Below are 24,541 nucleotides of genomic sequence, written 5' to 3'. Positions count from 1 at the left end.
ACCCCTTTATTAAATATGTTAGACCTTGGCATCATAAGGTGTGTCTACACAGCAAAAATATACCTTGAATAAAATAACTCAGGTTCCACATAGCTGCATTAGCACTTTGCTCTACTCATTCTAGTTAACCCCACTGAAAAGATGCACTTTTTCCCACCGCGTGTGATTCAAATCTGACTTCTGATTACAATTTCAGTTATAGCTGAATAAATAATAAATAGGATGCTATATGCCACCAATTTTTTTCCAACACAATTCTTTATGCAGAATTATTTTATTTAGACTCTAAATGGTAATTAAATTAGGAGTACACTCAGCAGTTGTAAAATTCATGCTGTTCTGCACTTGTAGAGGTACAAAAGGTCCCTTGTTTGCAGTACTATGCTGACTGAATCCTATGGTAGAGCTGTTGATTCCCTCCATGAATTTTCCCAGATAACACATGGCATTTTATATACTGGTACACTGAGTTATTTATAAAGCATATATTTTCTACAGATAAAATAGGCAAAGAAAGCTTGTTGAAGTTTGTAATTTAACTCAACCATTAAAAAAAAAAATAATCAGAGTTTCATACAACCTGTTTTTAAATTATAAAAGCCAGTGTTGTAATGACAAAAATGACCAGTATAAAAGAGAAATATTATAAACAGCATTTATATACAGGAAATTTGAGGTTCTTAAAAAGTGCATTTGTGACAAATATACCCGAATTTGCTTTACCATATCAAAAATAATAGTTGTCCAATAGATACTTGTGATTTTTGCAATTCTGTGGTCAATGGGACTGCACTACAATACACTGCCAGCAGACAAATGCCTCAACTGTCTGACCCTGGGATCTTCTAAGGTCTACCCCCAGCACTGTGTATTGCTGTATATATGACCTCTAACTTTCAGTGCTTCTATACAGAGAGAGAGAAGGTGGAGTAGTCATTATGTTCTCTCCTTTTCCTTGTAATTCACATCTTTTGGTAGCAGTGTACTCAACTGACTAAAGCATCCTGAAGAACTGAAGCAGCCATAGGAGAGCTATCTTATTTTTCTTTGGGTGCATGCCAGTATAAAGGCAGGCAAGAGTGACTGCTAAAGCTGCAGTCTTTTCAGAGTAGTGGCATGAAAAGTGCCAACACTATCAATTAAACAAAGATGGGAATACTGCTCTCCCAGTGCATCAGCTCTGGATATAGCTGCTGTATACTTTACAAATATGAGCAGCTTGCTCTGTTTGGGAGCCTTCTAACTTTCATAAACTAGATGGCTTTACAAACAGGACAAGATGTTGCCGAGGGTCTGGCAATAGAGGGAGATACAGCTGCTATCTGATTGCTGAGCTATAAAAAGAGTTTTCCACATAAATAATCCTCTCCATCTGCATCATGCAATTTAGGGGCAAAACATAAGGCCACCAATTCCGTTCTGCAAAATGCAGGCATCACCTTTATGAATGAATTTCCTACAAGGTCTCAGTACTATTTGTTCCTCATAGCACAAGGCCTATAGCTTTTATACCGTAACTGTCTAAAGTCTGCCTGCTCTCCTGAAGTGAATATCAATTTTAAGAGTCAGACAATGATCACAGCAGTGCTTAAAATACACAAAAAAGATGCGTGGCGAGCGTCACAAGCAGGACATTAAAGTGTTCCACAAAAAAAAACCCTATTTTGTCACTAAAAGGGTCTTTCAGAACTTCTACCACTATGAGACAGAAGATCAGGAAGTACTGAACAGTGACACACGTTTTACTATCAGAACTGTTATCAATGTAAAAGAGGGAATGGAACATCCTTTGCATAGTAAATAATCAGATATTTAATTTCGAAAGCTGCCCACATGGAAAATCTCCTCTGCTTGGAAGGAGGTTTCCTGACTCTGCACGATGTAGTCTCCTTATCAGATTGCTCAAAGCCAAGAAGCAGTAGCCGTAATATGAGAATAATTATCGAGAACAAGTTCTGTATTGTGGAAGAGATCTCCCCAGGATTATCTGTCAGAGCCATCAGACTACTGCATGAAAGCCTGCATAAAACCTCTGAGAGCTTTTAACCCGGATTTTTTTATGACTACTGAAAAATATCATTTAGAATTAGACAAAGGAATGACAAATATATTTTTTTTAATGTTATGGAGCTTAGAAAAATACCATAGCGGGTAAACACGATCCTCTTTCCTCACATAGCTTAGAGGGAAGGTAATAGATGTGTCCCTTTTATGTGTGAATAAAGCAGGCACAACACACATATGGAGCTCCAAAAGATGCAATTAATCAAAACATCTCAAGGTCGCACAGACAAGGTATATTTGCAATCCAGAATGCACAAAGAAGCATTGCTGTCGACAGTGGTTATATTCTTCAGCTTGCTTGGGAAAGCTTCATTTTATCTTAACACAAATTTTGCCGAAGGAGGAAATCTGCTCTCGTGAAGCTGAGTTTGATCCAACTCTGATGGAAAACAACCTGAAACCCAATGGTAGCTGAGGGCCTACAGTACTCATAATGAGCCACTGATAACCAAACGTAAATGGTGTCCTGTGACTAAAAGCAAAACACCCTTCTGCAGTTAACTATAAAACTTATTCTAGAATAAATATTTGTCATAAACTAATACTATGCATATGGGTTCTCTAGATTAAACAAAAATATTTCCAGATGAAGGGACAAAATGATACAAAATGTATTTCACTCTGGTGTTTCCACCATACATGAATGGAAAAGAAGTACTTGCCACAGTACTATAATCACTGCGACCTATGTTCTTCAAAGAACAATGTGACCTGATGAAAAAACAGGTTTAAACACGGAAATATCAATTCTCTTCCTCTGCCAAGTGTCCTTCAGAACTACAGTTTCGTTTCTAAAATGGCTGCTGCAATCTAACAGCTCTTCATATAACCAAATTTCTCCATAACATATCACCGCTTCCCATTAGCGACCAAGTGACCACTAGCAAAAATGCCAACTGGAATAACGTTTATGCTCCATTACACATTGAGTATTAGAGTATAACATAAAGCCAGAGTTTATGGTATTCTACCATGTCAGAAAGCAAACTGGTAGTTTCTCTCCACAACCAAACAGAAGCACTACAGAGTCTTCTCCAGGAAGACATTGCCAGCTCTTGTTTTGGTACTCAGTGGAATAGCTTTTTGATAAACATAAGAGTGTGAAAACAAATCTCAGGTTTTTGTATTTAAGTAGGTCTTTTATGCTACCTGAAGCTCTCCAATTTAGAGTTTAACCAACTGATTTTATTCACATGCAAAGTGTTGCCTTCATCCCTTATACTGATCTGCCTCATTTCAGATGTTTCTTTTTAAAATTTCATTTCAATTGACTATTCAACATTTACTTGTCACCAGTGAGAGAAACTGCCAGAAATCCAGGTACTGAAATTCTAAGTATAGCATAAAAATTAATGCTGTATGACAGTCATCACAAGATATATTCTCTAAACAACAAAAGACAGCTTTTTCCTTATGAAGGAAATGCAACTTGGTTCTTCCTTGTTTGTTTTATTAACTAAAACAGTGGTGTGATTGCCCATCTGAAGAATTCACTTCATTAATACAATAAGTGAGCTCTGAAAGACAGATGTGAGATGTGAGACTTTTGCATACTTGTTTCCCATGAACTAACACCCTTTCACTGTGGTGCAACAGGTACAGACAGAAGAATTAGTCCAAGGAAATGAACTGTAACACAGCTTGCAATGCAACAGCAACAAATACTGTTTTGGGATTATTTGGCCTTGTGCTAATAGTATCTTTAAAAACATGCTGACCTACACCACCTTACAAACAGAAAGGCTTGGCTCTTTACACATTATAAACTGTTGTTGAGCTGTATGAACAGATATGTACAGACACACCTCTTCCGCACAGTCCTCTCTAAGAAGCTCTATGATGGAAACTGGTGGCCCTTCCAACGCCACCAGTAAAGGTTTGGAAAACTCCTAACAGGAAGAAAACTGCGGTCTCACAGAATGACCAGCCTAGAGTACAGTTGGGAAATTAGGATAACTGGGTTTTATTTCCAACAGAAAAGAGCTGTTTTGGAGGAAATGTCTGAAAGTTTACACAAACGAGCCTCCTAACCTTCCTTTCAGTAAACCTGCTGTTGAATGATTCATGAAAAGAAACTTTCCAGGCATGCTAGCCCAGAATAAGAGATGTGTTCGTACCTTAACTCTCCCTTTAATATATGTATTAGTCAGATTTTAAGTACATCAGCAAAGGTGATCTTAGCGCTGGTACAGTATTGATTCATAGCACGTACTGGAAAAGGAAGGAGTGTTTGAATGTAATTTCAAGCCTTGTGTCAGAAAGGAACTGCACAAAAGAGAAAAAGCTAAAGTCATAAGTTTCCTGACCTCCAAGTGCTTGTGTCTGCCAAATATACATTAGCTCAGCTTTTACATTTAATATGAAAAACCTAGAGTCCTGCCAGCACATATTCATTCAGGTCTTAAAACAACTAAGGATAAAACAGTCAAAAGAATGAACTCAGCCAGGTCTTCTGCAAACCATGCAGCTTCTTTGCCTAGCACTAGAGACAAAGAGGAACAACCTGGGTTAACATTTGGGTGTTAAGATGGGAAGCAGATAAACACTTCATTTGCCAATTAAAATTAACATCACCTGCTACAACAAATGTGCTGGCTGCACCCCGTCCGGTACCAGTACACCCCCCACCTTTCAGGTGAACTCATTCATTGAAAGCAAATTTGGGGTACTTCAAACCACGCAGAAGAAATGTGAACAAGAGTCCCCCAGTTGTAAAAATACCTCAAAGGAAACTTCTCTTCCCCAATACCTAATACACAGTATTTTGGGCAGCTCGCCAAAACCTTGGCTCTAAACAGCCGCAGAGTGATTTAAAGATGCGCTTAATACTTTTGCCACTCTTTAAAAATAAAGAGCTCAAAAGAATACATTTTCTGCACACACCTGTGAAGTTAACACCTTTATAAAAACCATTCTGGCTTTCCTGTTGCAGTCAAATAAATCATTCCTAATATGCACAGTAATTTCTAGATTGTTATTTAAATACTTTTCTCTTATTGCTTCGCATCACACAACAAAAGTCATTACCCAGAATTAGACCCCTGCACTCAGCTACAATCTGGGGAGAAGATGCTATGTGAAGTATTACTCTGAAATACCAAGGTTTTCTGAGTTTAAACTTATTTCAAATCTTGAAAATCGTTTTAAAATTCTGAAAAACCTAGAGAAAGAGTAAGTAAGAAACCCTAATTCTCTATGACACACTCCTTGAGACTCTCATCTTGTTCAACATGTAGCACTCCTGCTCAGGAACATTATGAATTGTCACCCCAATCTATCAGCGACACACTCTGCCATAGAAGTAGTACAACCTGCTCCGTAGATAGAGGAGCTATCTGTTACAAGCACTTTACGCGTCTCCCATTCTTGATAGCTGCAGTGGGAAGTAACTCTTCTCACCACAGCCAGGTCTAGGATCATTTATTACATTTCTCAGTCTGGCTACAGACAGAGACTAGGCACTTTAATTACTCTACAACCTTCAATATTGACTCTTTACAATGCAATCCCGAGTCCTTCAATTAGCACATTACTTCTCAAGGAGAGATAAATATTAGCTCTCTTTTATTCTTTTGTACTAAAATAATCCATTCTCTAACTTATAAATTATATTTCTCTTCGCAGTCTAAACCAGATATTGCATAGTGCCTGTGTTACAGACATCTGAGATTTTTTTTCTCAAGATCCTACTGAGAACAACTTTAAAGAAGACACTGCCATTTATGTCTGCTTGTGTAGGATTAAACGCATATTTATATCACTGAATTAGTTTAAAATAATGATAAAAATCAGTACGTACAGTTGCAGTGCTAAAAATACAATTCTGAAAGGCAAAACAGAACGTTTCTTGTTTTCTTAGCTTGACAAAGTATTAATATCTGAAAGATTTTTATGGTGACATTTTCCCTTTAAAGCAGGACTGAAAGTTTGGAACATTTCAATCCCTGACTTGCCACAACAGGAAGGAGATAACTCTCTTTTTAATAATCTAAGGAATTTATAAGCACACCTGCAATTAGCATAAACGAAAGCAAGTATCAGACTGCATAATTATTGCACAGCAATGGAGCACCTAAGCCCTAAAGATGACAGCTTCACAAGTGCAACCATTCTCCATCTTGTTAAGTGAATGACTTACACAATTAAGAAGGCTGCAGAGCGGCTGCTTGCAGCGGCTATCGCTACAAGTCATCTGTTTTCAGAAGTATCCCAGTAATGTCAAAGATGCCCAGATACTGACACATCTTTTTAATTAATAAATATATAAATAAAGCTCACTCATCACAATTATTCAATGTTTATGGCTGCGGTTATGCCATTAACTATGTCTTTAATATATTGAGAACCTCACCTTTTAATCGTCAGTTCAAATACAGTCCAAGAGGGTAATGACTGAAAGTGTTTATATAGTTGCACGGTGAACTACACAGGAAAAGCCAGAGGGGAAGGGGTATGTTAAAGGGATAGATATCTAAGCTGCAGAAATCACCATTATAATTGGCACCTTCTGCAAAGAGGGGAAGGCCTGAGTGGGGAATGAAAAATGAGTTACCTTCCCATTTCTAGGACTACTGGAGCCCTGCTCTAGCAGCATATTGATTTGCTCAGCTCTGCCAGGCTGGAGATGTTGGAGAACTGACAGCATCATTTTGACAACAGCTAAGACATTTGGTACCATTTTTCTTCAAATAGGCTAATTCTAAATTTATTCTCATTTATGCTTTTTAATCTTCCTACAGCTCTTAGAGAAAGGTCAAGGGCATGAAGATAAGATATTTTTAGCTACACAGCAGAAATGTCTTAAAAAGCTAAATGAAGCTCCAAGTTGGATTCAAATACTCACTAAATTAAACCATACGCCTTCCTCTGTAAACATTAACACAGTTTGAGTTTATATATTCACTTTCTATCCAACCCAGAAGAGGTATTTTTAAACTGTGCAAAAACGTAAACCATAAACCACCACACCAAACCCTGCGTCAACAACTCTCACACCAGTTTATAGACAAGATTAAATACACTAACACACCACATTTCTTTGCAAGTTTCCTTTTATTTTCTATTACGAAGGTGGGACATTTGGCAAGGGGAAGAGACATCTCACACATCAGCAGCCTTGGGGAACGCTTGCTTAGAAACACACAGTTTGACCTCTCAAAGGATCAAAGCAGTTGACTTCATCAGATCGTAAGTGTTAGCAACTGCTGCAAGTTTGTTTCTCCATTTCACTATTGAGGAGGCTAAAATTAAGTAAATCCATTATGAGAAGGAACTGCACGCTTCCTCAGTCTATATGGGTTTACTATAGAGCTGTAATTTCCATGACTTTTCATCTGAGAATACTATAGGCAGCTCTGATCTTTGCAATCCTTTAAAGAAATCTGACAAGCAGATTTATCAATTTCTAATAGAATTTCAAATAGCGCAGGCACCTCGCTGTCTTCAATCATGTCTTGTTCCATGACTGCGTACATAGAGAAAAGACATGTTTGTCTGGGTGCTAATAGATAATATGATGTACATTCCCATGGTAATATAAAATGAACAACAATAAAAATGATAATTACTTCTCTGTCAGGTGCTGATCCTGTAGGTGTGGAGGAAAGCCAGGAAAGCAAGTAAAGCTTCAGGGACTGGATTTTGATCTGGTATTGTATTTAAATATACTTAGTTGAAATTTAATTGCGCTTAATCTGCTCAATAAAATTATCTTCACTGTTATTAGTATCCCAGCCCTGTGTTATTATATAATCCTAACCTATTTTTAAAACAGACATTTTAATCTGCTGCTTAAGTGTTCATTAATGCAAAGCCACTGCTCTGCAGAATACATTCCACACTATTAGCAAGTGGCAAGCCTGGAGAAGCCCAGATATTGGGAGCTGAATTCTTTGAAACTATTACCAAATGCTACTGTCATCTTTCTTAATTTTGTTTATGGCCCTACCACAACAAACATCAGCAAAATTTAGGCCTTAATCCCAAAAGCAGTCCATCTGAAAATGGCTCTAAAAAGTGCAGCGTCATTTGTAAATGCAAGGTGGCACCACCGAAATAGTCAAAAGCAATATCTGCGTTCTTCTATAAGGGCTTTTGGATGGGTCCTTTCTTGTTTCATTTCTAAATCTGAGTAAATAATCTTCATGCCAACTAGCCTAAATGCATTATTATTCCCCCTTTTGAGAATCGTGAGATGCTCAACTATCTAATACAACTGTCAGCCATCAACGGTACTTAATTGTATGTAAGTTTCAAGTCCACTGCATGCTTATTTATATCACCAGCATAACACACTAGACACTTTATGAGACTAGAATAAGATGAGATTATGCCACAGTCTAATGCTTAGCGATACAACAGGAAATGTATTTGCTTTTCTTAATCAAGGAAATGTAAGCAAATTGAATATTAGTCTCCTCTATCTTCTCCACACCCCTGCAGCTCCCAGTGATTTTTTTAACCCATAGGACACACTCAAACAACTTTGACAGAGGAATTAATGTGAAGGTCTTAGATATTTCACGAAAAACTGCAGGTTTAGACCCAAGTGCCTGTTGAGGATAAGGCAGGCACATCCCTGGCTCCAAGAGATCTGAGAGGGATCCAAACTCCAAGATGTTCTGGGAGGGAACAGGGACCCTACTGCCATACAGTCCTTCAGCACGTGTGCCAGCCACAGCATGTGTTGCCCCAGAGAGATGAGACATGGGACAGAAGCGAGGACTAGCCAAGAGATAAAGTAGTACATGGGGAGAGGGCACAGCACAAGGAGAGAATGTAAGAGCTTGCTTTCTGCAGAGATCGAGGGCATCCAGGAGATGAAAGATTCTGGTAGGAAACCAGGCTTTATTAGTTCCATTACTCAGGAACAGCTCCTTTTATTAGACCACAACTCAAACTCTTTACAGGGAGGGTAAGAGGATGATTTGAAGAATGCTGGAAAAAGCAGAGTTTAAGGAAAGCTTTCAAGGAACAGACAAGGTGTTGCCTCACCAGAATTACCAATAAGGGAGGACAGGGAGGTATTGGGGGAATGGAGAAAGGAGAGCAGGCTCGGTGGCAGATGCAGACCAGAAAGCAAAGACATCAGACAGGAGAGCAAAGACAAGACTGTCCTAAAAACAAAAGGGAAAGAAACATAGTCAGAGTCCCAAGAAGTGAGCAGCTGAGGTGGAAAGCAGAGCTGCTCCATGTGACAGAGCAAGAAACCACTGACATCCTCCAGCTGGAGGGGATCTGGTGCAGGAGTTATTACCGTTCAGTGAGAGAAAAGCCAGCAATCAAAGAAGGGACAGCAGTATATGGAAAAGGCATGTCAAGGCAGGGATGAGTTGCGGTTATTAGCTCAAGGAAGCGACAATGGTTAGCACTAGCCTAACTAGGGTTAAACATTAAGAAACAGCAGTGGGCTGGAGGCAGTGGGACTAAGGAACAGGTTGAATCATGGTGCTGTCTCGTGCGGAGGAGGAACAAGGAAATGGTGAATTCTGGTTTTGCAGAACTGAGCTTTAGTACTGAATTTAGGGAGCAGAATTTAAAAGCAAGAGCGGAAGCTTTTAACACTTCTGAACCTCATCAGCTGCATGACAAAACTTTAATGGGAAGATGCATTTTATGGACACCAGACAGTGATAAAATCGTATAACCAGTGAATGCAGAAATTCATCTTTATTTATGGGTTCCTACTCAAATTGTTTGATATCTTCAAGTCTCTTTACAACCCATCATTTCTGCAAATTTCTATGCAGGAAGCACTATCTCTATGCCATTACACTTTGTGTCATGCATTTCATGTTAAATTTCAGGCTGAGTGCAGATTGTACAGGACAACAGCCTCACACTGATAAAAATTGTCAAAGCATCGTAACGACTAAAGAACTATTCCCAAAATAACTTAATGGTCTTAATGTCCTAACTATATTGCAGCATTGTTGCTGCATTAGTTTCAGCCACAGAAAATGCAAGAATAGGAAAATAATGCCAAAAACCTAATATAAAATAAATTACAGAATTAGTTTACATAAACAAAAAAGGCTACTTTTCTAAAAATCAAAGCTATGAAGACATTCCTTTCTAAGGTTAAAACAATACAATGTACTTTGCACAGTAAGAAATGATGGATACTCATTTCTGTTAAATTCTGCCTTACAATCCAGAAACCCTTATTTCTTTTCACCACACACAAGCATTTTACTCTTAGTGTTTTTAACATACTGTCAGCTCCTGACAGATACCACTGGCTCTTCCAAGGATTGTCAAAGTTATCCCTGAGAGTCAACTACAAGCAGGGTTATAAAAACAAAGTTCTGAAGTATTTTAACATGTGAAGTGTGCAAATTGCCTGCCATAAACTGCACCTTGCTGCGCCATCAAGGCACCGCTGCAGGATACTCCTCTTCCAGACACTGTTCTCTGCATTTCACATGGGGACACAGCTTACAGACGTGGCACTTCAGGAGCCCTCTGATAAAGACTGCCATAGAAATACGCCTTCTCAGCACAGGCTTCTCCTTTGTACCTTTATAACCACAGGAATGTTCCCAACAGCACGTTCAGCCCTGCCCCAAAGCTACGCCACATGAACCATGGGCTTTTTCTCATTCACAATACCATGACTCCAGCAGCCCCATCAGCAGACTGGTTGTGTCCAGCTGCTTACCCCTGCCACACAGTAGTCTATAGATACATGGCCAAACTGTATCCTGGCAAGTTCTGGGTTTCTAAGGTCCCCTGGCAGCCCTTGCCCACTCCTGCTTACTGCATCCCTGAAATGGCAGTACTTCTCATAGGTAACCAGCTTCCCTCCCTCAGTGACTAGTAAGTACCTGGTCTCTCCTCATAATCCCACCCGTACCATCAGCAGTACCTTCCTTCAGAGGAACTTGTGTGGCACTTACACAAACCATGAAGCTGGCCTGTAACAGGAAACAAGGATATGCAATTTGCTGCTCAAAAGCACATACACATTTGCTTGTTTGGTACCTGGCCCACCACACTATAAGTGAGGCTTTCCTGCAATGATACGGATTACAGTGATGGCAGTTCCGCTCTCCAATGATGCTACTCTAGACAAAGAAGACATGTTTTACTGTATACATTATACATTGTAAGCAAAATGCCTGGCTATCGTTATCCAACTGACCATCTCCCAACACTTTCCTTTGAGGCTTCAGAAGAGCTCTTCAAGCTTCCTTCAGAAGTCCTAAATATTCTCTCTCACTTCTCCCAGAATTCAAGGAGACCTTGAACACTCACTCATAAATGCTTAGTGTTGTATCACCATATGCTTCCTCCTTCCGGAGAAGGGATTTCATCTTGTTCCCCACATCGAAACCGGCTGACAAAGCCTGCCTAGGCTACTGAGGCAAACAGAAACTCTACATTTGCTCAAAGCTGTGCATTTCAGATACTTGAGGAACGAAGACCTTCCCTTCTGTTTGACAGATCTTCAAAGAAATTAGCAAAAAAGTTCCAATAATCTCACCAAGGAAATAAATACGGACTAAGCTGAGGATATTTACACATTCCTATTTGGGGTTTCAACGCCTGTTCATGTTCCTGCCAAAGTTAAAGCGTGCAGGCATGGCCTTTATAAGCTAGTCAATCAGTTACTTCAGTAAGGTACTTAATTCCCCTCTCATAATCAGATCTCGCTTCAAGAAATGCAGAAAACAGGAAATTCAAAGAGCTCCTGCAAGCCAACAGTCACCAAAGTGATTTTCTTTTGTGTGAAGTCCAATCTGATTATGAAAATGCAGGAGTGGAAATCAGCAACTGGTATCTATCCACCCAGATAACTTGTTATCTGACTGGAAGCCAGCCTAGCTGTCTCTGCAAAGAAAATCTGCAGACAGAAATGTCAAAGAACACAAACACTGCACATGCTCATATTAGACTTATTTTTGTCAAACTATTTTCATTTTGCTAAATGCGGCTAAAACAGATGCCTGTGTTGTTTGGGGTTTTTCTTGCAATAGGCAAAGGGCCACAAATTCTCACTGCAGAAAGAAGAGTTAGTGTGGATTTGTTGTTGTAAACCCAGTATTATATATTGGTCCAAAGGCTATTATTTTTATGTATTACCTTACAAAGAAAAATGTAGTTGTGCATGTGACAACCTAGTGCAGGCTAAATTAACAACGTTTGTATTTTTCTGTTATCGAAAGGCCCAACCTCACATCAGAAAACCAGAACTAAGCCAAAAAAAAGTACAACAGGAAACAGAATACATCATAATCAAATAAAAAGATTTTGATGTGTTATGCTTACTTCCGTGGGAACAGAATCAGATTGCAAGACTCCTATTAACTTAATAAGATCTGGTTTACTGTTTATGAAATTGGGTGAATGTGCAAGGTAACTAACATGAAGTATCTATTTTTTTAATGAACTGCAATGATATGGGAGGTAAGAGCTAACAAGAGCATTGTAAATAGTCAAGAGAAATCAACACATTTAGTATTTTGCAAATTAAACTGCCTTTGCAGAAACGTGGCATCTCAAATGTTCTAACAGAAATGTCAGGAAAAAGACATCGTGTTAAATTAGTAAAATATGTAGCATTTGAAGCATACACATACTTAAGAATAGAAGCAGGATTAGAGGCCTCAGGCACTAGGAATTGGGGACGTCATACAGTATTAATTCATGGGAGAAGCCACTAATTTACATGCCATAAACTCCAGAAGGAAAAAGCAGCAAATCTGTTGGCTATGACAGAGCTTCTAACTTATCTTCTCGATAAACAATTTTAATAATGCTGTATTTGGATTGGACAAAAGAAAAGTAATTTACCAGGTAGGGAAAAAAGAAGCAAATGATAATTAAAGTGTCAGGGACCTGCTAACCAGGACACAGCTCTTACATTAGCTCAAGAACTGCAAAAATTAATGGGGAAACAGTCAATTCCTGATTAAAAGAATGTTGGAGTTATGAAAGTTTGGGCAAAGTTAACTCACTATGACACTGTGTCTTCTAGTTCTACAGCCCCTCTTTACAGAGGCAGCAGAATGAGAAGGTATGAGGAGCTAGATTATCTTTAAGGTCCCCTTCCAACCCAAAACATTCTATGAATCTGCGAAACCTACAAGACCTGATTCTGTTTCTCTGCATCTTGAGAATTCATATTGGAAAATCCCAATCTTCCACCTTTACTGATAGCAACTTTTCCAAAGGAAACATGTGCAAGCCATTCTCTGTGACGTCTCTAACCCATCCCTGGGAAGGATATAATAACAGGGAGGGTCCAGATAGCTGTCATCAATACACAGAGCAGGTTTTAGGCTTGGGAAAGGGAAGCATTCCCTTACAAAAGTCTGCCAAATCTTGAAGCAAGTGTTCTGCATACCGGACTTCATTCTTTTCCAGCATCAACTTTCTGATCTGCAAACACCAATTATACAGGATGCCTGAAAGACTTTGGGAAACTACTAATTAACCCACTCTCCTTCTGAACAACATAAAGATACTAGAGGAAGACCTAGACCCATCTTCATAAATTACAGAATCATAGAACAGTTAGGGCTGGAAAGGACCTTAAGATCATCCAGTTCCAACCCCTCTGCCATGGGCAGGGACACCTCACACTAAACCATGTCACCCAAGGCTCTGTCTGACCTGGCCTTAAACACCGCCAGGGATTGAGCATTCACAGCCTCCTTGGGCAACCCATTCCAGTGCCTCAACCTCACAGGAAAGAACTTCTTCCTTATATCTAGCCTAAACCCTACAGAAAGATGCCTAATTTAAATGCCAACAGCACATACACACTCATGAGAATTACAGCACTAGCTAACCTTTTACAGACTCAACTTTTTAAATACCAGGAAAAAACATCTTACTGTCCAAAACTGTTTGTATTTGCACTTTTAGCTTATTCAGTATGCAAATCGCATGCTAACCTCATGTGCTGTGCTACCCATGTTCTAATGTCGAATGATACACTCCAATGAGCAGCCCTAAGTGCTGTGCTGTCTCCTGAACTCGTTTTAAATTAAAAAAATTACCATAAAATACACCCTTTTCTAAATATAAGCTTCCAGATATCTTCTGCAACGGAACATTCCCAGAGTTTCTAAAGAGTAAACATCCTCTCATGAGAATGACAGAATTGGGAAACACTCCTTTTCACATATAACCATATGAGCCAGTTTCTTTCTCCCATTTGTTAACGATGCACATTGCAAAACAGTTTAATATGCTAAAAAGAAATATTGGCAAAATAATTAATTGCTATCTGTCTTGCATTTTAACAACTGGAAGCAAGACATAGCTAGCATCACGTAACCGACCAATTCTCACAGATTACCAGCAAAACCTGTTTCTAAGAAATACTCTGACCTATGCAGCCTGTTCTTTAAGATTACTTCTGTGTGCAGTTCTCGTGTCCTTAACATAAGAAGGACATGGAGCTGCTGGAGCAAGTCCAGAGGAGGGCCACGAGGATGATCAGGGACTGGAGCACCTCCCGTATGAAGACGGGCTGAGAAAGTTGGGGCTGTTCAGCCTGGAGAAGAGAAGGCTGCGTGGAGACCTCAGAGCAGCCTTCCAGTATCTGAAGGGGGCCTATAAGGATGTTGGGGAGGGACTCTTCATTAGAGACTGTAGCGACAGGACAAGGGGTAATGGGTTCAAACTTAAACAGGGGAAGTTTAGACTGGATATAAGGAGGAAATTTTTTCCTGTTAGGGTGGTGAGGCACTGGAATGGGTTGCCCAGGGAAGCTGTGAATGCTCCATCCCTGGCAGTGCTCAAGACCAGGTTGGACGAGGCCTTGGGTGACATGGTTTAGTGTGAGGTGTCCCTGCCCATGGCAGGGGGGTTGGAAGTAGATGATCTTAAAGTCCTTTCCAACCCTAACTATTCTATGATTCTATGAACATACACCATAAAAGATACTGTAATAGATGTAAAAGAAAAAATTATACACAAAGGTGAACAATGGGATAATAAGTCTGTAATTATTAGGCAACTTATACTAGGTTAACTTAAAAGTGAATCCATGGGAGGAGAGCATTATGTCATCCTAGATACTTTGATTTAAATAGTCAGTTCTTTTTTAACATTAAGTATTCTATTTACACCACTTCACAGATATGGCTTAAGGCATTTTATTCAGCTTTAGTGGCTCTCCATTTTCTGTTGAAATGAATGAGACTTTTCAGAAACACTTATTTTGTATTTATTTCTGCAGGTGCATGAAGCTACAGTTTTTATGCAGGATATTTTATTACAATATGCCACAGGGGTGACCACTACACTGTATCAGCTGATAGCAAAATAATAAGATCTCTGCCAGCTGTAAGGCTCAATGTCAAATACAATACAAATTCAAGAGGCAAACTACACCCCAGGTAGTAAAAAAAGCTTTAACAAGCGCTTAATTCAAGCACCTATCCTTAATTTGATGTGAAACTCACCTTTGAAATCCCATCAACAGATTCTGCATGCACTCTAGTTGTGGCAGAAGTTGATGGCCTTAAAATGGTTTCACCTCTCGTAAGTTATTAAGGTTGAAGCACAAATGTCTGTTTAAGCAAAATCTTTATAGTAACTGACCCAAACCTGTTACTCTCCAAAACACACATTACAAGACCTCAGTAATTTGAAGAGCTGCCTATCAGCAAGAAATTCACACCCTCGAGGCAGAAGCACCACATCAGACAGAGTAGCTCTAAAGAAAATCCAAACCGAGACATGCCCAAAACAAAAGACAGCCCTGTCCTTCAACTGGGAAGACTCACAGTCCCAGATTAGATCATGTGAGAGGTCAGAGGACTGACTTTACAGAAGGAGCTTAATTATGAACTTAAAGTGTAGACAGAAAGGAAGACCAAACCCTTAAATACTCGGGATACTTCCTCACAAGTAAATCAAAACACTGAACTCACATTGCTCTTTTAGCCATCAATTTTTTTTTGTTAGTACCTAAAGATATGATACCTTGAGCTTAACAGCCAGTACTACGATAAACAATTTTGTGGGTTTAGATTTTTGTCTTCTGTGTTGTTGGACATTGGTTTAAATTTTACATAGAACACTTAGCATGTCCTGGTTCTAGAGCAACTACACCACTAGTCCCAGTATAATACAGACTGCTTAAAAACATAAAGCTTTAGTAACACAACTGCATTACTTGTTCTATTAGCATAACGAGAACTAGGGAGAAACTACAAAATCCTCCATTTCTTATCCTATGTACACTACAAAAGACTTCAACACACAAACCAGTCATCTTAGCCAATGTTTTTCCTGTTATGTACCACAAAAGACAACTATTGTGATTTTCTATACTGCCTCAAAAATAAAATAAAGATGGCAAAAGCATTACACTTGATATATAACAAGTCATATAGTACCACAGAATGGCCTTTGTGAAAGGGTTAATCACTGCTTTAATTATACCCAAGTAACTAATGATAGTGAATACTGCAGCAACATCTATAAACACAGTGACCACGTTAGCAGAACACCGGTTATGAAATCCCTGCCAACACCGTGGCAAACAATGATAGGACAAGGGGTAATGGGTACAAACTGGAACACAAGAGGTTCCACTTAAACTTGAGAAGAAACTTCTTCTCAGTGAGGGTGACGGAACACTGGAACAGGCTGCCCAGGGAGGTTGTGGAGTCTCCTTCCCTGGAGACATTCAAAACCCGCCTGGACGCATTCCTGTGTAACATTATCTAGGTGTTCCTGCTCCAGCAGGGGGATTGGACTAGATGATCTTTCGAGGTCCCTTCCAATCTCTAACATACTGTGATACTGTGATACCGCTTGTACAGGGGTTTTCTTTGGTTTAACCATGACACAAAAATATTACCAAGTTCTGCTCTTTGGGGTATTTGCAGAGCCCTGCAAAAGAAGCTGTAAGATCAGGCAGCTTCAGAGAATGTAACCTGCAGTAGTAACCATGACGATAAGAAAAATGCTTTTGCCAATCTTTTTCTTTCAGATTACAGCACTTGCAAATACTGGTGGTTTTCCACTGTATTACAACTTTTGGCTATCGCTCCCTATGAATCTAGCCCACCAGTTCTTGTAAACCTGAAACTTGTGACAAAGTGAACAGCAGCTTGGGGTGCACTAGTAACACAGAATGAGTCCTAACCAGTCCACCAGCATCTTGAGTGACTAGAGGTAGGATGGACATCACTGTTGCACAGAATAGGTAGGGAAGAAATGTGTACATTTTAAAGATAACTACTCTGCAAGAACATGTGGCATCTAAAAAGATTAACAGAAAGAACATACATAGGGTATTTCTGAGGAGATCATAAAACTGCTGGGGTAGGTAAGAATTAGGCCCTTGGCACGCCAACCATAATAAACTTCAATAAAACTGCCTGGAACTCCACTGATTTTGTCTTTGTTTTCTATTAAGTTGGGGGGTTGAAGCAAAAAAGTAAGTAAAGATACTTCAGAAATTAATCTTTGTTCACTGTTCTTTCTCCATCACACTTGCTCACCAAACCAAGCAATGCTTTTAAGTGATGTGTGTGATTTGGACCTCTCTTCACAGTTTGAAAAGTGACTAAAAGGCTGATTTTCAAAGGCATTGAGACAGCTAAAGATGCATTAAGTACCTAGATTTTTGAGAACTGCCTGGGCAACTAACACCTATTTAAATCACTTAGTCCATTCTGAAAGTCCCAGTGGGCAGTTATCTGCATTTTATGTGTCTATATGCCTTTGAAAACCTGTACCATTAGACACTTAACAACCTAGGTCCCCCTGGCTTTCAATGAGACTAAGGGTCCTGAAAAGAGTAAGTACTTCCGAAAATTGGTCAAGCCACTCTTTCTGCTCTTTTCTTCTTTCTTCTAAAGAGCCATCCACTAATACTTATCCACAGCATGTCAGTTAACTACAGCTTCAGCTGTCAGACTTACATATTATACTACACACATTCAGCTTTTTATGGAGCTAAACAAAGGTCCTGAGTACAGACTGCATGCTCATAAGACTTTCTCACACTCCAAAACAGAAAATTAATGCCAACTGAATTAATAACCCCTCTGAATGCCCCAAAAGTCACTGTTTTAATAAATATGATCCAAAATCTTTGTAATTTAGGCTAGTAAAAACCAAAGAGCAGAGCAACTTATTCAAACGTCTATAAACAAGTTCTGAAAGACAGCCACACAGGAGCAAAAACTGTTCAGAGACAAACTAGGCAAGGAAGGAAGCTGTGAAGAGGCTCTTTAAAGAGGCAGCTCCAGGAAAGAAGAAATTTTAGAATTCAGGCTTTTTTAAACAAAAAATGTACGAAACTATAAAGCATTCCCTTATGCAAACATTTGAAAGCTTTATCTTCTGATCTTCTTTAATGTCAATGGGAGGTAACTTGCTCTGACCACATTCCCCAAAAGGAACTGATTTGTAAATTAGGAACGCAGGGAATCAGATTGCCACCTACAGGAAAACTTAGCATTTATTGTCAGGAATGACTCAAGAAGAATACAAACTGCCATCCTGCCTTTTAGTTTTAGTTATCGTTTCAAAAGCAATTAGTATTTTCTTCTGCACAGCGACATCATGAACTTCCTAAACCCACAACCATTAACCCTTCTTTTTATTCAAGAGAGTTTTGCTTGCATGCACCATAGCTCAACTAGAAAGCAGCAGACTGTAATCACCTTTCAGTCAGCGAATTTTGAGTCTGCTTACCTGATACAATTGGTGCTAGCCTGAATATGTCCGATAGCCTGCTGTTAACTGGCTCATAAGGGGAATCTTCAAGCAAGTCATTTCCTAAAGACAAAAAAAAAAGTTTGGATTTGTTTTCTTAGATGAGAATTCAGGGTAAGATTTTATTGTTTACTTTTACTCTGAAGTTACTCCGGACCAGCAAAACGTACTCGCCCTTAATCTGTTTATGTGGCTATTTCTCCTCAAAGCATTATCTATAAAAACACCTGAAAGAAGTTGTTTATCCCTGTCACTATTTTCTCCCCTTCCTCCACGGATAAGGTCATAATTTGCAGAGACAGCCTGTGACATCACAGGGACTGTCCCATCTCATGCCAGCAGGAGCGGATCTGTAGCAAGGATGCTCCTCTTCATCCACTCCTCTAAGAGCAAAGCTCTTTTTTTTTTTGGAGGAGCAGCCCATCTAAAAGCTAAAAATGAGCATCTTTGGAATAAAACACTCCTAACAAGATGCTGTTGGAAGGGAAACTTTATATGATACAGAAACATCCAAGAGTAGTAGGATAATTTATTATGCAAGTTAAAAAATATATGTATTGACTCATTAAAATGTTCCAGTTGATGCCTGCATAAATGAACAGAAAGGGATGTCTTCCCCTTTTGCAGAAGCAGCTACAGAAAACAGTTAAATGGGGACCACACTGAAATGAAAGATTTCATTTTCAACTGCAGGGCTACAGCAAAACAGGGCTAAACATTATATATCTGATGTAAGGACCTGACTGCTCTCAGTAGACTGTGAGAAATCTGCCAGTGACATCAGGAACATAAGTCCCCAGTCAATCACTGTCATAACCCTTCCAAGTGGCACTTCTACACACTCACAGACTTCTTTTTTTCTGCCCCAACATGCCCAGGAAATATTGTTAGTAAACGCAGGAAAGGAAAGGAAATAAACTTCCCCTTAAATCAATGCTCCTCTTCATATTACATTTAACTTTCAGCAAAGAGCTAAGAAACTAGTTCCAGTGGTCTTGTTAGGTGAGTCCTAAATATTATTAGGAAAATGTCTCCAAATGACTGTTTTTGTAGCTCTTGCACTTGCCAGTGCCCTTATCTTTTGACTCTGGTTTAGAAAGGTCAGCTGGGTCCCCTGGAGGAAACCCTCACTGTGGATTTCCCAACAACAGGAGACGGAGCAGCAGCTGTTCTTGAGTCGGATGAAAGGTCCTCAGTTTGCAGCTGAAGAGCACAATGCGAATTAGGGGGTCAGACCCTGGGTTTAGCCTCAGTGGCTGTAACTAGCACTGGATGTGAGCGGCTGCAAAATCACACACAGCATTAGGGAAGTGTAAGGTTTCTGTGTTTTGCAACGTACCCTGTAAGCTCTGGTACATGCTCCAGTAAATGCGCAGGCAGTTTTTCTCCTTCTTCATGCCCCTCTTGCAGCGGCAGTTGTAGAGAGATTTCTGTTTGAGAGCTTCCATGGCGCTTTTGCATTCATCCTTTGCTTCCAGGCCTGTCGCCCGGCTGAAGTTGCTCTCTTTGCCGGCTACACACTGCCTCAGTGTCCTGTATTTAGTACTACAGCTCTGCTCCTTGAGACACTGGTCGCTGGCTTTCACGCAATCCAGGCGGTCCCCTCCAGGCAGCGCGCTCACTTCTGCGGACAGAAGTACATCTAGAGAGAGGGGACACAAACCGACAAACTCTCATTGAGAGCTGAGGCTGATTTAAGCAGGGCTCCAAAGCAGGTGTCTGGGAAGTACAAGGCACCTCCTCACGCAGCACATGCGGCCAGCCCCATAGGCAGCACCTTGCAAACCTCCAGGGTTCACCCTACACCAAAAGCACATGGGGCTTTCGAGGTGTTAGATCCACTTTTGTGGGAGCCCAAGGAACCAGGATGTTTTAACCCTGATGGGTGATTTATAAGAAAACACAGAAAGAAAAGAGGATCCACAGGGGTTAATGTGCCAGACAAAACAAGCACTCGTTATTCCTTAGACCCGCTTTGGTGGAACAAATAACCTTTCCGTTGCAGTGTTTAACCGAGGGGTTAAATATTCAGCTTCACTTTCCACAACAGCTCTGCTGTAATTTCAATTACATCCACAAACAACCCTCTCAGAGAGGCAAGTATCCTCCTCACAGATTGATATTGGCTTCTCTTTGCATCAATCACTTTTCAAAGGCTGTACACATTTCTGCTTATTCTACATGTATAAAGGTAGAATTTATGACTCCCCCCTCCATTTCTCTCCACGTATGATGCTTTTGCAGGAGAACAAAGCAAGCTGCATTAACTCTCTCGTCTCCATCGTGCCCCCTGTCACGCTCTCCCAGACACACACAGAGATGATAGAAACGCACACATCTCCCGCGGAAAGGAAACCAGTCTAGGCTGCAAACCACTCGCAGCCGAGCAGGCTGCCAGGGTCAGGTGAAGATGTTTCAGTTGGCTCTTGTCACCCACCCCCCCCCCCCCCCATCCACAAGCAGCTTTATTAAAATGAAAAGTTTTCCTGTAACTTGCGAGTACCCGATTTAAGAAGAGGCTTACGCAGGCGAGTATCTCAGTCTGTAGTCTCCCAGAGCTTTAAGCGTAGACTCGGCTAACTGATGCGCGGCAGAACCATAAAAACTACTGGAAACTTCACTGTTCTGCCTAAACAATAGACTGACAACCGTCAGGCATCCGATCCCATAAACCCCACGCTTTGCTTTATGAAGCGATGTAGAGGCAGAAATCAGACGCCAGCAACTTACCCACTAAGGGCAAAGCGAAGTACAAGATAACGAGGAACATCTTGCTGTCTTCGGATGGTTTCCCCAAACAAGCTGATGTGTCACAACAAGGAAGATCAGCATGAAGATATTCCAAAACCGCCGAGGTCCAAAGGTTCCAAGTTCAGATCCATTGAATTAAAGGGAAAGTAAGAAAAAAAAAAACCAAAACCCAAACCCAACAAAACAACGAAAAAAACCCACCCCTCCCTCCTCTTCACCGCTCCCAGCACCAGCGGCAGGAGCAGCCACGCAAACGCTCAGCGTTTTCCCTCAGACTTCAGGTCTGAGCAACCTGGAGACACAAGCCCCGACTTCACTGAGAGCGCGGGAGACGCGCACGCACGGGTATATGTGTGTGCGAGTGAGCAAGCGGGAGCCGGGCACCAGCGCCGGTCGCCTCCTTGGGTGGGCAGCGCCTGTTCCCAGGGAGGGACCGAGAGCAACACGAGGCGGGAGGGAGGGGGGGGTGTGACGGGGGGACGGGACGAGATCAGCGGCGTCCGTCCGCCCCTGGGCGCGCACCCGGGGCGAGCCGCTGGCAGCCCCGCAGACAGTTGCAGCTCCCGGCTGCGGCTCCTTGGGGTGCCCGAGCCGCCCGCAGGCGATTCGCCTCTTCCGCTCTCCTCACACAGCAACTTTATTTATTCGCCTGCGCAGGGAGGCGGTGCGCGGGGGGGTGGCGCGCAGCTTGCGCGGTGCGCTCGCCTCCGCCGCCGGGGGAAGGTGCTGCTGCTGCTGCCGGCAGTGGTGGGAAAGTTTGGCAGCGGGAACTGGGACGGCAGACGGCGCAGCGCCGGAGGGAGCGGCTGCTCTGGTTCCGCCGACCCGGGCGGAGCGGCCGCGCTTGCGGAAGCCCTCGGGCACGGCGCTCCAGAGGCGCTTCCGAGCGGGAGCCGCCGCCAAATAACCGAGCTGCTGGAGGGGTGGCGGGGCCGGTGCTGCTGCCTGCGCCCGGCGGGGGTGACTCGGCTTCTCGTCCGCCCAAGAGGGAAGCCCCGGGAGCCCGGCTGCCACCCGGAGGAGCGGCGGGGAGGACCGCACTGGAGCGCACCGCCTGCCTTCCCCCTGCCGCCCTCTTCGGGGGAGGCCCCGCGCCTGCGGAGCGGAGGAAGCGCCGCCCGGGGGGAGGCGGGACCGCGGGTGCGCATCCCCGCCGCGCCGCGCGGTGCTCTGCGCGGGCCATCCGTGGGCCGGGGCCGAGCTGAGTGTATCGGCTTCCACTTGGTTCCTGAATAAACAAAGCGAACATATGTCCCATAGTCGAGACAGATGGTTCAAACAGAGAACTATTTAGTGGTTTTCCCACAGTTGCTACTATGTAGCGCTCCTCTGAAACCCAACAAAACGCAATTAGCCTAAAATAGCGTCGGTTTCCAGATTTCCTTGTTTTCATACGCGGAAAATTTGGTTCAGGTCGTTTTATGTTTTAGCTGCTGCCCAATAATAATAAAAAGAAAAAAAAAATCAGTATATACATTACTTGGCAATTCTGTCTATGGGCTGTTTGTTCCATTGACTTAAGGAATTTGCTTCCACTCACAATAAATTCTGCCTAAAGGAGTTTCCCTCGCCTCATGAGATGGAAGATGATTAGGCTGGCCACTTTTATAGCGAGAACTGGCTGGCAGATGGAGCTAAACTGTTGTAAGGTACTTCAGAAACACTTACTTAAAAGCTTAGCATATGCCAGGAGAGACAGCGGATATGACAGCCACAGAACCCGAGTGGAAGCTTTATATTTGTTTGTTTGTTTGTTTTCCTCTCCTGCCACTTTTTCTGAACAGACAGATCTGCAATCCTATCAAAAATAAATAAAACCCTGAACTGTCTAAAGCATCCGTTCTCTCCATGAAGTCATAGTAGCGATGTCAAATTGCAACTGATTAAGTCACAAGCCTGCCTTGGTGGTTTAATGTGAAGGGGGATATGCTCTTATACGGTCGCAATATCTATTATCTGCTACATGTACAAGGATACAATTGGAGAAACAACGACAAGGACCAGATTTCTAGAGGAGGAGGTGCTAAATTGGTGATGGCATTGATGGTTCAAGACACCTTCAGCTTTTGAACTAGCTGGCATTTAATGAAGCAGGTTGGCCTCCCAAACACTTCAGTACAAATTGAACTAGGTGATAGAGGCAGGTGATTACTTCTTCACTGATAATTTTGACACCATTATGGCACGTGATAAGCTTTGTATATCTGTCTGATGCACAGGTAGTATTACTCTCCTGCTATTTACAAGTCAGGAATAGCTACAACATTCACAGCAGAGCAAGGCAAGTGAAAAGAAGACTGAAACCCAGGCCACTATTTACAAAACCATTCATGCATTGATGTCCTGAATGCATATATATACACACACAGGGTTATTTGGCATATAAAAGCAATGCATTGCAAATCTCTGCATTAATAACTATATTCACTATTATAAAACAGAACTTTTGTGGGGCATTTACTATTACAGTGAAGTTGAAATCATGTTTCAAGTGTTCAAAGTCAAAAATGCTACTGACAGCTCAGAGATAACAGGGCAGCTGGAAAGCATGCATCCAAAACTCTGACTATTGCCACTAAACACTCTTCCTGTCAATATTTTGACTCCCCTCTGGAAAAATTATCACCCAAAGTGAAAAAAGGTTAAAATGTCTTAATCCAGAGAAGTTTAAAGTGCAGCCCTGTGTTGGAAACATAAAAAAAATATTCAAGGAGAAAGCCCATACTACATACAGTTGTTTGGAACTTCCTGCCACTGCACACTGTGCCAGGACTGTAGGTCTGAGAAAGCTTCTTGCAAATCACAAGGACATTCATTCCACAGCAGAAATTGCCCATTCTTCTTTATTTCTTCCAGAGAGTGAATTATTTGTAAGCTTTGTCGACTTATTTTCAGTATTTTCAAGTTGATTTCTGGATGCCATCATTTCCCTCTATGACTAAACTAGTTTCCATGTCCCACTAGTGCTGTGACAACACAAGTACTTTACTCTCTTCATAGCGGATCACTTACGTGCTGGACTGATGCCACATCA

The 24,541-nt window shown here is 41.4% G+C and overlaps 1 protein-coding gene across 3 annotated transcripts in view; it reads right to left on the bottom strand.

Annotated features, from left to right (window-relative positions):
* The window catches only part of GFRA1 (GDNF family receptor alpha 1), a 144,194-nt gene extending 122,116 nt beyond the window's left edge, over positions 1-22,078 (bottom strand). The window contains exons 1-3 of one of the 3 annotated variants that reach the window (XM_061458659.1): positions 21,487-22,078; positions 20,096-20,398; positions 18,736-18,819 (exon numbers count right to left, since the gene is read on the bottom strand). In XM_061458659.1, coding sequence (XP_061314643.1) covers positions 18,736-18,819; positions 20,096-20,398; positions 21,487-21,526 — 427 coding nt within the window. In that variant the 5' untranslated portion in view covers positions 21,527-22,078. The remainder of the gene's footprint in view (positions 1-18,735; positions 18,820-20,095; positions 20,399-21,486) is intronic. The other 2 variants (XM_061458658.1, XM_061458657.1) reach the window with 2 other exon arrangements.
* Positions 22,079-24,541: the final 2,463 nt, after the last annotated feature.

This window comes from Pezoporus flaviventris, unplaced genomic scaffold, assembly GCF_033815535.1.
Source record: "Pezoporus flaviventris isolate CSIRO_AGI_PZ_B2104156 unplaced genomic scaffold, CSIRO_AGI_Pfla_v1 ptg000029l, whole genome shotgun sequence".
Lineage (NCBI taxonomy): Eukaryota > Metazoa > Chordata > Aves > Psittaciformes > Psittacidae > Pezoporus > Pezoporus flaviventris.
The sequence above is the reverse complement of the archived record's forward strand: the minus strand, read 5'-3'. Positions and strand labels throughout refer to the sequence as shown.